The following is a 14,909-nucleotide window of genomic DNA, read 5'->3' as shown; positions in this document are numbered from 1 at the left end:
TGGCTCAGCCAACCCCAAATTGATTTTAAATATCCATGACTGAAACTATTACAGCTGCAGAAACCTAAAGAAGTCAGTCTCAATTTCTAATCTTTTTATTGGTTGTACAGTCATACATCTTTTCTCGTCTGCCACACAGTTAATAAAATGTCATTCAAGCTGCTAGGTAGCATTGCATTGCCAATGGTACAAAAGGAAAACATCAACCCAAAGTGGAATGGCTACACAAGGGAGCAAAACAATATTCTTTCCTTGCACTTATCAGAGACAATTATTAGTACATATGCATAATCTAGTGGTGTTACACTAGGGAGAAAGGAGCATAAGATAAGCAACTATTAAGCATTTAAAAACTAGAATAGGCTTTAAAAGGGATTTACAAACCACAGAAAAAGAAACCAACAAATATTCAAAATATTTCATTTTTCTAATCTTGGAGTGGCTGTGATTAATGGCAGTATCATCTTCCTGAAGGTTGCCTCCGTTTCTGCAATTTCATGACATTTTAGATGAAGCTTCATACTGACTTTCAATGTGGGCTTAAATTTACTTGTTTTTTGCCATTATGTTGCACTAGAGCAGCCCCCTGTGCAAACTGAGAGGTACGTGGAGCTCTTCAGTGAGGATATTGAACATCTATCTACTTACAACTACCAGCTGGCACACAGGTTTGTAACTTACCAACAGTTGTATAACAAATAAAAACAAAGGGCTTAGGAAAAAGAGTTGAAAAAACAAGTAAAATTCCTTGAACAGTCTAGATTTAGTTGTTACACTGTATTAAAAAAATATTTAGTGGACCATTCTACAGAAACGTAGCCAGAGGAAATTTTGCAATTTAGATAAATGAATAAATTCTCTGCCACATAACAGAGCTATGAAACACCAAAGGCAATAATGAAAAAAGACACTGCTATCAATTACAGCCACTTCAAACTCAAATGTACTGTAATGCATTTTTGGTAGGTAAATCCTTATTAAAAATCTTTTCATTTCTCCAAGTCTTTATCAATACATGATTAAAAATCAAATCTTAAATTACAACAGTGATGTTTGTTTTTGTGCAGGATGCAAGTTTTTGTAATCCTAAATGCCAAGAATTAAGATGAAGATGTGGTCAAAGGTCTGCGTGTGTCTACAGGTTCACATCATCACCGGTCCATCATGCTGAGGATCATCTCAGGGGTCAGGTCTCCGTTTGGTGGCGCCCCAGACAGCTGCACCTCCTGTGCTGTCCCCTCCTCCTGGGACGACTCATCCATCTGAATTGTTGACTTCACTCCACCGACCACCACCTCCTCTGCAGCCTCCTCATTGCCATCCTCCTGATCATCTTGTTCAGCACCAACCTCCTTCTTCACAATGATGTCATCCACCTCTCCAGTGGCCTCGTCTTCAACACGGATGATAGCAGCCGCTGTTGAGAGTTTCAGGTCAGACTCCAGTACTATAGGTACAAGTATACTTATACCAGATTGTTATAATAGTTTAAAGGCAAACACTTGTGATTTGACAGTTTAGCTATGTAGTAGTGATCGGACTAACAGTCCATTAGCAGGCACCAAGTCCTGAAATCTTGAAAGCTCTGAAACACTGCTAAAAGATGTTTAAAATTATCATAAGTGTGACACTTACTGTCTGGTTTGTTCTTGGGGGGTCGCCCACGTTTCCTCTTAACTGGTGGCTCCACAGGGGCTGGGATAGGGACGACTGGTGGAGCTTGTTCCACCTCAATATCAGTTAGTAGCTCCTCTTCCTCCTCTGCCTCATCCAACTCACCCTCTACATATGAAAGTAGTATGATAAGAAGATATGAATTAAAATGTTTACACAAGCACATTTTCTGACACAAAGATAGTTTTACGTAACTATTTTCCTGCAGGGGAAAAAAATTCAGTTAAAGAAGCCACTAGCGCATTAATACAGCACCAATGTTTAAACAGATGGCAGTATACAGCAGTACAGGCTGGCAGGCAGACAGGATGAAAACAACTTTCAACTGTCAATACCATTTTTGATTTGAGAGGCATATTCTCTGTTCCTGGTAAAGTAACTGCCTTTTACAAGTTGCTATCTTGCCTCCAGGTTGACTTTATGAGCTAACTTGTGGTGATAAACATGCCTGATCCTTTACTGGTTATTTTCTACATTTCTGTACAATCAGAAACAAAAGCTGTATTATGTCATTAGGACTGTGATCATTTCAAACAGACCATGAAACTAAACTTAAGGTTTTTGTTTGAACTTTTTACACTTAGTTTAAAATGATAAATGGCCACCTTTGAACAAATCTCATAGCACATTTTGATGTAAAATTGGGGCACCACTTAACAAAATAAACAAGATTTCCTATAAAGACATTTAATAGGTTTACTCATCAAAAGCAAACCTGTGTCATCATCATCATCATCATCTGTCCTGGCTTGCATCTTCCTCTTCCTGCCACGACGGCCCTTTTTGGGTGTGGGAGTTCCATTTTCTTCTCCAGTAACTTCACCTGTACAGTTTTCAGTATGACGCATCATGGTGTTCTGTGAGGCACACAAACAATGGTCACAATTCGGTGACACACAGTTAATAAAAAAAAATAAATAAATACTGCTCTTTGCGCTAAAATCTCAGAGCCCAGTCCTACCCTGCGGGTGAACGTCTTGCTACACTTGCTGCAGACAAAGGCAGTGGGGACGAAGTTGGGATCATGGTAGCGCTTGAAGTGCATGTCCAGGAGCTGCTTCTGCCGGAAAGTTTTCTCACACTGGCTGCAAGCAAATGGCTTCTCCCCTGTGTGTGTACGCTTGTGCATTATCATGTGGCGTTCCTGTAGCATAATAGATCAGATAGGCAGTTATTCAGTAATGAAATTAAATGATAAACACTGTACTGTGTGTGTGTAACATGCTCCACAAAACACAAACCTGTCTGCAGCAGTAATCACACTGGTCACATTTAAAACGTTTCTCATTCTTGTGGGTCTTCTGGTGTTGGATGAGAGCATAGCGCTCATGAAATACAGCATCACAGTAACGACATTTCTTTCCTGTCTCAATAAATGAGTGCTGCTTCCGCAAGTGAACACCTAAGATAGAAACAGCAAAGACACGAACATCAGTCAGACAAATGTTACACACACCCGTTGTATGGATAAAGACAAAAAACTGTTAAGCATTCCAATTCAGTGCATCCAGATGCATCCGACTCCTCACTCTACAATTACTTAATAGGACACCCCAGTACTCGATGACTGGGACTGGCAAGTTTATGACAATCGAATAAAGATGATTTCTTTTATAGCAATGAATGTATTGGAAGACCTAGAGCTGAAAAAGGAGCTCACAAGAACCAGCCTTCACCAACACATCCTCTGCTTATTTCCTGTATCTGCTAATCTTAATGACGTGCAGTTTGAAGTTAAAATGGTGACACACAACTTACCAAGGTCACTCTTGCGTGCGATGACAGTGTCACAGTGTGGGCAGTGGAATTTAGCCACGTTCTCTGTGTGTTTTTGCAGAATGTGCATCTTCATGGTGCCGCTCTGTGTGAAACGAGCATGGCAGATGTAGCACTCATACGGCTTCTCACCTGCAAAGGAAAGAATATAGTGAGTAAGATACTCTTCTCAATCTGGAGGTAAAATGTGTTTCAACCACTTGAAACCCAGAGTGTCTTACCTGAATGTGTCCTCATGTGTCTCTTCAGCTTGTAAGTGTCTCTGCTGGCATAGCTGCACAGGCTGCACTGGAAGGGTCGCTCCCCCGTATGAGAGCGGATGTGTCTTTTCAACTTGCTCACCTGGGAAGAGAGAGACAGAAACATTAACAAACAAACAAACAAACAAACAAAAAAAGCTATCACAGGAAACAGGGAGAAGAATTAGATAAAATAGAAGAATTAGGTAGGTACAGATTATTTACCTCCACACTGGAGTAGTCACACATGGAGCACTTGAAGGGTTTCTCATGCGTGTGTTTGTAGCGACGATGACGCACCAACTCACCACTTGTCACAAATGCCATGTCACAATCTGTGCATTTGTGTGGCCGAGTGCCTGAAAATTTTAAGAAAATGAGAATTAAACTTTGCCTGTGTATTGTAAACTAACACGACGCAAGGGCAGAAAACGAATGCCCACTAGTTTTTGCCTTGTAAGGACTGACAATGTCAGTGTAAAGAGACCATAGTGTACATTGTCCAGCTACCCAGCCCACAGATGAGATTATAGCATAATGAAGTCTAAGTACACATTTCTGAATTACCTGTGTGTGTATTGAGGTGGTTTCTCAACAGTGTGACTGTTCTGAAGGCCCTTCCACACAAGTGACATTTATGTGGTCTCTCATCTGTGTGGCTCTTCATGTGTCGGTCCAGGTTGGAGCGCCTTGGACAGGTGTAGCTACACAGCTCACACTGGAAAGTCTTCTTTACACCTGGACACAAAAAGGGAAGTAAATAGCTTAATTTAAAGCTAAAAAAACCTAAAACCTTTCACGACTATAAACGGGATACTGCTCTCTTCCACAATCATGATTAGATATGTTGGATGTAACTATACAGAGCATCTAAAAAAAAAAAAAAAAATCAGTGGAAGTCTAACCTTTTTTCTTGATCTTGGTGGGCTTTGGTGGCTTCATGTTGCCCACAACCTTCTCAGCATTCACCTCTGACAGGAGCCCTTCCTGCTGCTCTTCTTCAAAGTCATATACAGAAACATCCATGTCACGATCTCCCTCTCCATAGCGCAGGCGGCTCTTCTTTCCTTTCTTTCCTTTACGGACAGTGGTGATGGGCTGATAGTCTGGGTCCTTGGACCATTCTGGGTCTTCCTCCTGAGCCACAGGGGGTTCTTCTTCTGCTGCCTCTTCTTCCTCTTCCACTTCCTCTCCTCTTGTCCCCTGAAGCTCCTCGTGGGCTGCCTGAAGCTCCTCCTGCTCTACAGTCTCCACTTCACCATTGGCACCCACTTTTACCACCTAGAAGAAAATGTACAAATCCTTCTTATTGTGACCAGACTCTTTCCAACAAAGGAGTTCACTGAGTACAAGTTGAGGACATAACCCAAAAAATGATTTTTTTCCCTCACCTGGAAGCCCTCAGGTAAGGGAAGAGTGTGACAGATAACCGGCTCTGTTTCCTTGTTAGCAGTTGATGCATCAACATAGGTGGCCTGGAGCCCCTCTACGGTTGTTGTGGTGACTGGTACCTGAACCAGCTGAAGCTGACCAAGACCTAATGCTGCTCCTGCCTGCTCCTCCATATTCACCACCTACAAAGAACAATGCACCCTTTAAACTTGAGCAAATGACACACATTGACAACATTTCACAGCAAGGCTAGTTACTAATAATCCAACACTAGCTTAACCTGTGTTCTGTACCAACCTGGAGCGTGATGATCTGACCCTCATCTCCACCGGTAACAGTCACTGTGCCGCCTCCCTCCAAAACCTCTGTCTTCATTTGCAGCAGAGTTGGATCGAGAGCATCCATCACCATCATCTCCATGTTACCGGTCACCTCCCCCTGTGGAGCTATAGCTGCCCCTTGAATCATGGCCTCTCCGCCCTCTGGCAGGACCTTTCCCTCTGCAGCCAGGGCAGCAGTTTGAGTGGTCTCCATGGAAACAACCTCACCCTCCATGGCCATAGGCCAACCAACACTCTGGATGAAGAAGACAAAATATATCAAAAAGTGAGCAAGACGCAGTGGGTGATCATTCACATGGTTTTCAAAGAGGACTGAAAATGTGTTTGCACAAAACATGTTCAAATTAAGGTACGTACCAGACAACTCAACCCAAACCAAATTGCCAAGCCTCATGATCATGGGTGTCAAAATGTGGGTATGGGAAACTAATTAATTATTAATATTACACATTTTCCCCTTTTACTGGAAATTCAGTATTTGGTTGTGGTTGTGGGGTGGTTGCGGTATCAGCAGTGGCTCAGCAGATAAAAAGTGAAGCCTACCTCTACGAGGGGCGAGTGAGTCTGTGTTATTTTAATTAACTGAACCTTTAATAGATCTTAAAAGACCCATTGATTAGATTTGGAGTTTTTGACTTAATCAGCTAATACTGTCAACTAATCAAAAAACCTGGGCAAAACTTTAAGTCTTTATATAATGCAAAAGGTTACCAATAAAACTGGCAACCTGGTGTTCCCTGACCAATGGTGGAAAGTAAGGTATTTGTACCTTTCTGTAGTATTTAAATTCAATGCCATTTCATACATATACTCCATTACAATTCAGAGAAAAATATTGAACTTTTTACTGCACTACATTTATTGTTCTTGTGACTGAACTGCTTTTTAGTTTGTATAATTGAAATTTTAAAAAACAAACACACAGGGGGGAAAAAAAAAGTACACACCAAAATCATGTACAGTCAATTTGGATCTTAAAAAGAGAAATTTAAATGACTCAAACAATAAAATACTTTTATTTAAGTGCATTTGGTGATAATACTTCCATACTTTTACTTGAGTAGGATTCTGAATGCAGGACTTGCAACGCAGTATTTTTAAACCGTAGTATTGGTATTTTTATTTACATAAAGGAATACTTCTTTCACCACTGACCACGACTTCAAAACTGAGTCTCACTCAAAACATTGCACATCTGACAAAGCCAGGGTAGAGATGAGTATGTGACAGGTAAAGTAGTACCTGAAGCTAAGTGTAAAGCTCAAACTAAGTCATTCACTTATGCAATGATGGAAGTACTGAGATGTTTGCCTTTAGAAATCATCATAAAGATATCTGTACAGACTAGAAATACTCTGTTACATGTAAGAGTCAGATATTCAAAATTTTACTTAAATACATTAAGTATTAGCATCAAAATACACTTACACATACAGAACAGCAGATTTCTGAATACTGTATTATTTGGTAATCATTACTGACGCATTAATTTACATTAGGCTTACTTAAATGTTACAGCTGGTAAGAGAGGAGCTAATTTTAACTACTTCATAAACTTTTAAGTAGCTTCATCTATAATAATACAAAATAATTTTGTTATGTTATAGGGCGGCAACTAACAAATATTTACATTATCACTTAATCTGCAAAATATTTTTTCGATTAAATTTTTTTTCTGTGCAATGTCACAAATAATTTAATTACCAATGCCAAAACATGTCTCCCTTCTCTGATCAAGTGGCTAAAGCCCAAAGATGATCAGTGATACAAAACTGAGAAACGCAGCACAGCCTCGCATTTGAAAAACTGAAACTACAGAATATGCTTTAAAGATGACTAAAACGATTAATCGATTATCAAAGTAGATGCCGATTAATTCTCTGGATTAATCCTTGTTATTTTAATGTCAAAAGCAATTAGTAACTACAGCTGTTAAATGAATGTAGCAGAATAAAAAATGCAGTAATTCTCCCATGTAACATAAAATTACTCAAATACGAGAACTTCAAACTGTAGTTCAGCACAGTACTTTTACTTTCCACCCCTGTTATGATGTGCAGCCCTGTATTGTTGTCCAACAGCGAGGTGAACTTTAAAAAGTGGGAATATGCTGCTTTATGTGTTAATCTGTGTTGATTATACATTGATGAGGTTAATCTGTTTGCCAATAATCACTAACAGTCGATAATCAGTCCTCGCCTCGGAGTCACTTCTTCGCCTATTTTAACAACGTTTAGTTTGTCCAGTGGCGTTGTTATCAACGTTGTACATTCATATTGCACAAATAAATAAAAGTATGTGCTGTTAAATCGATACAAACTAGTTAAAGTGTTAGTTAGTTAACTCGGGAGGCGCGACTGTCTGAAAACAGGAAACAAAGGGCACGATAAGATGGACGTCAGGCCTGAACAAACTTAAAACAGAAACACTGGTAAATCCAACCATCCCTGTGCAGATATCACAAAATATCAGCCGAAAACCACCAAAACACTCAACTGATACAGGGAGTTATGGTTTATAGACGGATTTCGTGCATTTTGGATAACGATAGAGGGAGACAAACACCCCCCGCCAGCCGCCTGGCCGGTAAGCCCTACCGTGACACCTAGAGGCCGGCGACGGCTCCTACAAAAACGTTTCCGTGTTTGGAGGCAAAGTAGCGGATTTACTTACTCCCTAAAGCTTTTTCTCCCCGTTATACTGGCCTGGAAGCTCAGCGCCTTCGGTTGGTCTCTTCAGTGCCACTGCGGTCGGCCGTAGCTACTATGCGCCCGGCTAATAGTTTTCTCCCGCTTTACAAGAGTGGGCCTAACACAAAATGGCGGCTCCTAGGCGCTAATGCGGCTGCGCGAACCTAGCGCCCAGGGGAGAGAAGGGGAGTGGTGGAGCGGGGCTGTGGGTGATGGGCGCCAGATTTGAATTTAGCAGGGGGCGTGGAAACATGAGCAGGGTGATCGATGCAACTGACAGATTAGTTATTCGTTTACTGATGAGGGGAACAGCCCAGTTTTGCCTGAGTGAGACTCGGACGCCTCCAACAACTCGGAGGCGCTGTGAAGTCATGTTACAATTTAGATTTTGTGAGGAAAAGCAATTCACAAAACCAACCACAGGAGGGCAGAGTGCATGTTGGAGGTGCAGGGCGGGCCTCATACTCTCTCTCAATAACACATACACTGGGGACTTTATACTTGTGCTCCACAACATCTCAGGTGGAAATATCACGTCACTACATTTACACCCCCTATGTTATTTTATGAGGTTGCTAAAACTAATTCTATCCAACCTGTCCTGCAATAAATCTTATCTTCAGGAGGGTTATAATGTTCAGTTTTTATTGAAACTGTTTCAGAGAGGTGTTGATTCAACTGTTTGATCATTTTAGAGGATCTAGTTTGTGGTGCTGTTGAACTGTATGGCATTATACAGAGGGATGTTTCTGTTATTTAGCCTGCCCTCACTGATTTGAAAGGGATGGACAAAATGATAGGACCACCTGTCAACATTCAGCTTCTTGGTCTACAACAAAAAAATCATAGAGATACACGAGCATATAAACAAGCATAGGCAAGATCTAATTAATATGAAAGACACATTCAAAAGCTGTATATATATGTATATATATATATATATATATATATATATATATATATTTTGCTTTTTGCTAGGTTAGAGTTACCGAGTGTAGGTTACATCTATACTGAAGCACTAAAATAGCTGATGTCATATCACTCTGCATGGGTTAAGAGGAAACCATTAAAAAAAAGAAACTGTCTTCATGGCCTTTCCCTGAAATATGTAAATACTTTCAGAAACAGAAAGATAAGAAATACGATCATCATAGAAAAACTATGTTGGTTTGGCCACTTAATCAAATTATTACGGTCACAAATCAGTGTTGAATCATATAAAGCATTTTTTAATCTGCCAACGAAGCCAATGGTACATTTATATCAAAGTGTGTTAAACCAGGAACTGCATTGCCTTATTTAGATATCAAATACTCATACTAGGCAAAACAATTCTCTTGAAACCTAAGACACATGTCCTCAGGGGAATTAGTAGTATAATTAATATACACAGAACCTGTTGCTTGTGGGTGTGGGCCTGTGTCTTAGTTTGTGACTTTTGATTCATTATCAAGGTCTCTAGCAATTCAGTTTCCTCTTGCACTGCTGAAAAGTCTTGCTTTTAAATCTACTGTAAATATACCGCTGTGTTTATGTGAACACATTTTTAGCGATGAAAGAGTCGACCAGGTCAGTGTCACTTACAGCATTTCAGAGCATCTTTTCCGCATATAAAATAAATTATTAATTTGTTACATAACCAAAAGAACATTTTGTTCATTTCAGCTATTTCCATTTCAGCAAATCCATATGTATGTACTGAGATGTACCAGGATTCACGGGTGAAACAAATATCAGTGTGGTCACTTTGCTCCTCTCCTTCTGCCTCTTCTTATTTTATCACCATCTTTTTCTCATGGTTTTCCTCTCAGAGGGGAGGGGGCAGAGAAAGGCGAGGCTCTGTTGTCAGATCTGTCAGTCTAGCCGGGCCAGGCCCCGCCCACCTCAATAGAGGCATTACATACTGCTGTGCTCCTGCTCTTAGCAACGGTGCCTCAGCAACAGAGCCACGGCAACATAGCTCCACGGCAACAGCGTGCCGTGTCTCCCCAATGGAGCTGCCATTGGGCGGACCAGCGCTCAGGCACTACACCCAGAGCAGACCGAGACCTCACCGACAAAAACTGAACTATCGTCCCAGCAGACCGCAGGTACTGTGAAGGAGGATCAGGGAGGCTTTTGCAAAAATGCAGTGGGAGAGGAAAGGTGGTGGAAGGGAGGGAGAGAGGAGAGATATAATAGGGCACAGAGGGGAGAGGCAGAGGGAAGGGAAGGATGGAGGGGGAGTGCTGGAAAAGATGCCTGGTCCCTGCTTGAATAAGGCAGTCTTATTGTACCGGTCACTGGCTCTTTGAAGAATCTGCACTATATTCTGTGTGAAAGAGCATGATGTCTACGTAGGAGAGCGGGTGGTAGTTTGGTCTGAATGTCTTTTCTTGATCTCACTGAAAAAAGCTAGTGCTGTTTTATTTTTTCACAGCCTTGTGTCAAAATGTAGAGTGTGTGTGTGATCATCTCCATTTTCCACTGAGCTGATCTTGTTGTCACACAGCTATTAGGCTGTAGACATAAAGTCACTCCCTTGGAGACAAATGGCCATGGAGACAAAATTCAAGCAATTCCCCTGACAGGATATCATGTAACGGTGACTTCTGCTAAATTCGTGTTCTGCAGTCTGGCTTTTATTGCTACTTGTGGGCACAGATGTTAATATGATCAGGATGATGCAACACTGTATAGCAGCAATTTTGATATCACATTACCTACATTGGCAAAATGAATTATCTTGGTTCCATTCCACATGCAAAAGCCAGTGACGCCCCCCCATTGTACGTTACTGAGCAACTGACTCCCTGGAGGGTGGTTTGTAGCATGACTGGATGAGAGATTCAAACCAAAATACACCTATAGAGGCAGAAGAAACTCTAGTGCCAGAGCGTGTGGGTTTTTCAGATTTGAGGGTTATGTAATGTAAAGTTACATGTTACGCACGTTGCTCTTAAACAGTTTGATCTTCAGTGTAAAATGTCTGTGTTTTCTGCATCTGTGTGGTAATCAGGAAACAATAATTGAGAGTGAAAATGAAGTCCTTGAGCTCATGGGGCGAGTGGATGAAGGAGTTGAAGAGTTCTTTACTAAAAGAGTACTTCCTACTGATACACTGTGAGTATCACTGCTGCCAAATTAGATTCTCTGTATAGTTCCTTGATATTTAGCCAATCTAGATTCTGACAATACTGATTTAACAACATTGTACTGTACAACTGAATGTGCCTAGATTTTATATATACGATCCTTTATATAGGAAAAAGCAAGATGACGAATCTATCACAGTGCACGAAGTGGCTCCTGCCAGCTCTGTCCCTTGTCCACCCCCAACAAAAACTCTCAGGAGGAAGCTTGGTGATTTCTTCACACTCAAAAAGAGGCGAGGTTTGAAATCAGAGACAAGCCACGAGGGGCGTCCCAAAAAGGCCTCCATCGCTGATCTGATTCGCCCGCTGAGGGAGGTTGCCAGAGCTGAGAAAGAAAAAGATAAGGACAGAGTGAAGGAACACGACAAGGAAAATGAAAAAGAGAAAGCAAAAGAACATCCCAGTGCTGTTACTGGAGAGTCAGCTGTTCAGGAGACACCTGTTTCTGGTGCTCCAGCACTGAGGGGTGAAGCAGTGCCTCCCCGCCGAGCTCTCAGAGAGGGGAAGTCCCAGTCTCTCATTTTGCTGTCTGGATCAGCAGCAGCAGGTACTACTAATGCCAGAAACACTGCAAAGGTATGTTAGTTTGAGTTTAAGTTATATATGCATTTAGATCAGCACATAAGTTTTGACAAGCACTCATTACTCTGGTGTTGCTGATTTCAGAAACAATTCGAAGGCCAACATAGCTTTGAACAGAAACTCCATCTCATGCTTCAACGTATTGGAGTTTCCAAACAACCGCCAGGAGAGACACAGGTGTGTGAATATGTGCATCTCAATTTAGATATGTATACTGTGGGAGTCATTGGAAGTGTTGAAATAACTCTTTTTATTTGTGTAGAATCAGGAGGGAGAGATGAAAAAAGCCGAATCTGAAGGTATGTCCCTTTATCTATTTAATATGATTAAACTCCTCTCTGCTCGAGTTCAGTGTTAATTAAGCAGAGTTAATCTTTGAATTTTAGGGATTTGTATCAAAAGGAGAGTCTTTTTGACATGGAGCAGTTCTCCTTTAAAAAGATTTAATATCTCAGACACTGTGCTGATAAGACACACAGAAGCATTTGACTCTTCTCTATCTATTGTAGAGACATAATGGCAACTTAATTCTACTGGTAAAATACAATGTAATTGATCTTTGTGTCTCAGGTACCATCATAGACAGTAAACCTGAGCCACCTCCAACTTTCTCGAAACCTCGAACGATGTCTGCTTCATCAGGTAAAACGCACGCACAAACACAAAACACTCATTCATTCTCTTATAGGTAGAGTATATGATATGATATGATATGAGTATATGATGAAGATACATCATTTCCACATTTATATTTCATTTTTTTCTTTAGATACAAGGCATCAAATTCGACCAAGTGTGTCAGCACATGAGGCAGCTGGGAAACCTGCTTTGCTTCCAAAGCCAGTTATCAAGCCAGGACCACCCGCGACAACATCTGGCCGCAACACACCTGAGAATGAGCTAGCCCAAATACAGGAAGGGGAGACAAACACGCCCACTAAACTCAGTCCAGCTGCAGCTCCGTCTCCTCCCGCTCCTCCTGCCCTCACTGCTACCACCACTCCTGCCGTACCGACAATCTCAAACTCAATCCCTGACTCAACCAGTTTTATAATTTCTCCTTCAAGTACTGTAACTCCCTCTGATACAGATATATGCACTGACTCTGTTAAAACTACTGCAGCAGCTACAACACCCACAGATGTTACAGAGCTTGACAGCAAAGCCTCTGTCCCTGAGGCTAGTGCAACTATCACTGAACTACCCACCTCTACCTTCCCGACAACACTTACAAGCACCACAACACCCACAGAGCCCCCCGCCACTGTCTCAGTTGCTTCCGCTTCCTCTGAGTCCATTACTCTGAGCCTCTCTGTCACTTCCAACTCAACAACAATAGCTACGCCTTCCATTAACACCTCAGAAACTGTTTCTGCTCCCAGCAATGAAAGCTCAGTTTCCACAACATCAACAAATCTGTCAACTAAATCGACTTTGCAAGAGCCAGATGGTATTCTCTCAGTTGATGTCACTCCTGCTGCTGGTGGTGATGCAGCTATTTCTGTCATCACCACCGCTTCTTCACCCTCCACCAGCACATCAAATATGTCATCAGGCTTGTGTACCACCGCCAGTTCAGTTACTGAAGCTAGTGGTGACTCCACTTCAGTCACCTCCACTAGCTGTGTAACATTAGTTTCATCGGTCACTACATCTCCACCATCTAACTCACGTGATGCCATTACAGCTACAGTTTCACCTGACACCCCCGTTACCACTTCCTCCGCCCTGATCTCTACTGCCCTTCCTCCCACCAGCTCCACCACTACAAGCCCAACAACCACAGACTGCACGAACTCTGTCTCTGCTTCCACCATTAGTTACTCAGCCATCCATAGCCCCACTGATATCCCTGTTCCCTCCACTTCTTCCAGTGAAACAACCCCTACAGGCACCACTTCCACCACCACCAGCTTAAACTGTGCAGATACCACTTCCACCACCAGTTCAGCAACCACAGCTGCAGTTAGCTCCACACTGTCGATTGACTCAGACCCACCTTACACTAATAATGTCAGCACTACCCCCACAACACCAACTATCTCTGGCCTCCCTGCTAATGATAACTCAAGTGCTACTTCTCACCATTTGACCAGTCCAGCACACTGCAATGATAGTCCAGGCCAAGATACCAATTTACAGACACCTCCTGAAGAAAGATCCAGTGCAGAGCCTGCAGAAAAGGGCACAGGTAAGTTTTAAGTTCTGTAAGCATGTGACATATGCATGAGTTCATGTATTTCTCCGCTTCATAATATATATGGATGGATGTTGAATGGCATGTTTTATGATTTTTTAATCCTCCCAACAGCAAATGAGGAGCTTGAGATGGTCCAAAAGAGCAAGCAATGGGTTATGGGTGAGAGCAAGGGAGGTGTTGATGGTGGGAAGAAGTATGAAAATGAAAAACCAACACTGGTCAGCAGTGAAGAAACAAGAAAAGAAGTGCAGGAAAAAAGTGTGAAAGCTGAAGAAGACACAATGGCTGATCCTCCGTCAGGGAAAGAGGGTGAGCAGTGCAGCAAAGAGGGCCTGGTAGAGGGTCAAAAACAAGAAGAATCGAAGTCATTGTGCAAGAAGTAATTAAAAAATAAAGAAATTGCTAAATACGGGACCAACTACTGTGACAGGGGCAGGAGAGGCCACAGTAAAGGGTAAAGGGGGGACGATCCATGGCACTTCCTACAGGGACCACCACATTACAGCAGCACACCACAAAGGGTGGGCCACTGGACCAAAGAACTGAGATCCCCTTGGTGTGATGTAATCAACAAATCCAGCAGTGTCTTTGTCCTTTTTTAACTTATGTTTAACTTTTTTGCATTGCACGTATGATTATGTAACATAAGACAACTACTGTGGTAAATTACGCCATGTTTACAATAGATGGATAAGAAACATAGATATGACTATTAAATGGAATATTGAAATGAACTGAGTTATTCCCTCTTCATTTTATGTGTGAATATGTGATTTAGCAACTTAATGTATTTTGACTAGAAACTCTAAAGTGATAGCTTTTTCTGGAGCTCATGATCTTCATGGCGATAACTCAGTTGTTATAATAGCAGGTCTTATATT

General features: G+C 41.7%; 2 protein-coding genes across 2 annotated transcripts; one reads left to right on the top strand and one right to left on the bottom strand.

Moving 5' to 3' along the window:
• Positions 1 to 79: 79 nt before the first annotated feature.
• On the bottom strand, positions 80 to 5,642 carry LOC139627518 (transcriptional repressor CTCF-like). Its single transcript, XM_071488327.1, has 12 exons — positions 5,379 to 5,642; positions 5,081 to 5,263; positions 4,595 to 4,970; positions 4,257 to 4,427; positions 3,915 to 4,048; positions 3,672 to 3,792; positions 3,433 to 3,582; positions 2,916 to 3,076; positions 2,636 to 2,818; positions 2,390 to 2,531; positions 1,636 to 1,782; positions 80 to 1,417 (listed from the first exon to the last, which is right to left on the bottom strand). Exons 1-12 carry the CDS (start codon positions 5,640 to 5,642, stop codon positions 1,152 to 1,154), a joined length of 2,298 nt encoding a protein of 765 aa, XP_071344428.1. The 3' UTR covers positions 80 to 1,151.
• LOC139627517 (uncharacterized) lies at positions 5,380 to 14,762 on the top strand. Its single transcript, XM_071488326.1, has 9 exons — positions 5,380 to 5,687; positions 9,924 to 10,202; positions 11,111 to 11,214; positions 11,357 to 11,822; positions 11,913 to 12,005; positions 12,091 to 12,127; positions 12,399 to 12,470; positions 12,598 to 14,019; positions 14,140 to 14,762. Exons 2-9 carry the CDS (start codon positions 10,104 to 10,106, stop codon positions 14,409 to 14,411), a joined length of 2,565 nt encoding a protein of 854 aa, XP_071344427.1. The 5' UTR covers positions 5,380 to 5,687; positions 9,924 to 10,103; the 3' UTR covers positions 14,412 to 14,762.
• The last annotated feature ends 147 nt before the right edge of the window (positions 14,763 to 14,909 follow it).

This window comes from Trachinotus anak, unplaced genomic scaffold, assembly GCF_046630095.1.
Source record: "Trachinotus anak isolate AG129_WGS33_773 ecotype Australia unplaced genomic scaffold, CSIRO_AGI_Tana_v1 ptg000011l, whole genome shotgun sequence".
In the NCBI taxonomy this organism is placed as follows: Eukaryota; Metazoa; Chordata; class Actinopteri; order Carangiformes; family Carangidae; genus Trachinotus; species Trachinotus anak.
Note: the sequence above shows the minus strand (reverse complement) of the source record. Positions and strands in the feature narration are given on the sequence as shown.

What these genes read in the sequence shown, in the direction of transcription:
- LOC139627518 (XM_071488327.1), bottom strand. Translation starts at nt 5,642, where the DNA reads ATGGCCATGGAGGGTGAGGTTGTTTCCATGGAGACCACTCAAACTGCT. An exon ending in CCACCTCAATACACACACAG is followed by an intron (nt 4,049 to 4,256) that starts GTAATTCAGAAA and finishes TAAAATTTTCAG; the next exon opens with GCACTCGGCCACACAAATGC. An exon ending in GTGACTACTCCAGTGTGGAG is followed by an intron (nt 3,793 to 3,914) that starts GTAAATAATCTG and finishes CTCTCTTCCCAG; the next exon opens with GTGAGCAAGTTGAAAAGACA.
- LOC139627517 (XM_071488326.1), top strand. Translation starts at nt 10,104, where the DNA reads ATGGAGCTGCCATTGGGCGGACCAGCGCTCAGGCACTACACCCAGAGC. An exon ending in GTACTTCCTACTGATACACT is followed by an intron (nt 11,215 to 11,356) that starts GTGAGTATCACT and finishes TCCTTTATATAG; the next exon opens with GAAAAAGCAAGATGACGAAT. An exon ending in ATGCCAGAAACACTGCAAAG is followed by an intron (nt 11,823 to 11,912) that starts GTATGTTAGTTT and finishes TGCTGATTTCAG; the next exon opens with AAACAATTCGAAGGCCAACA.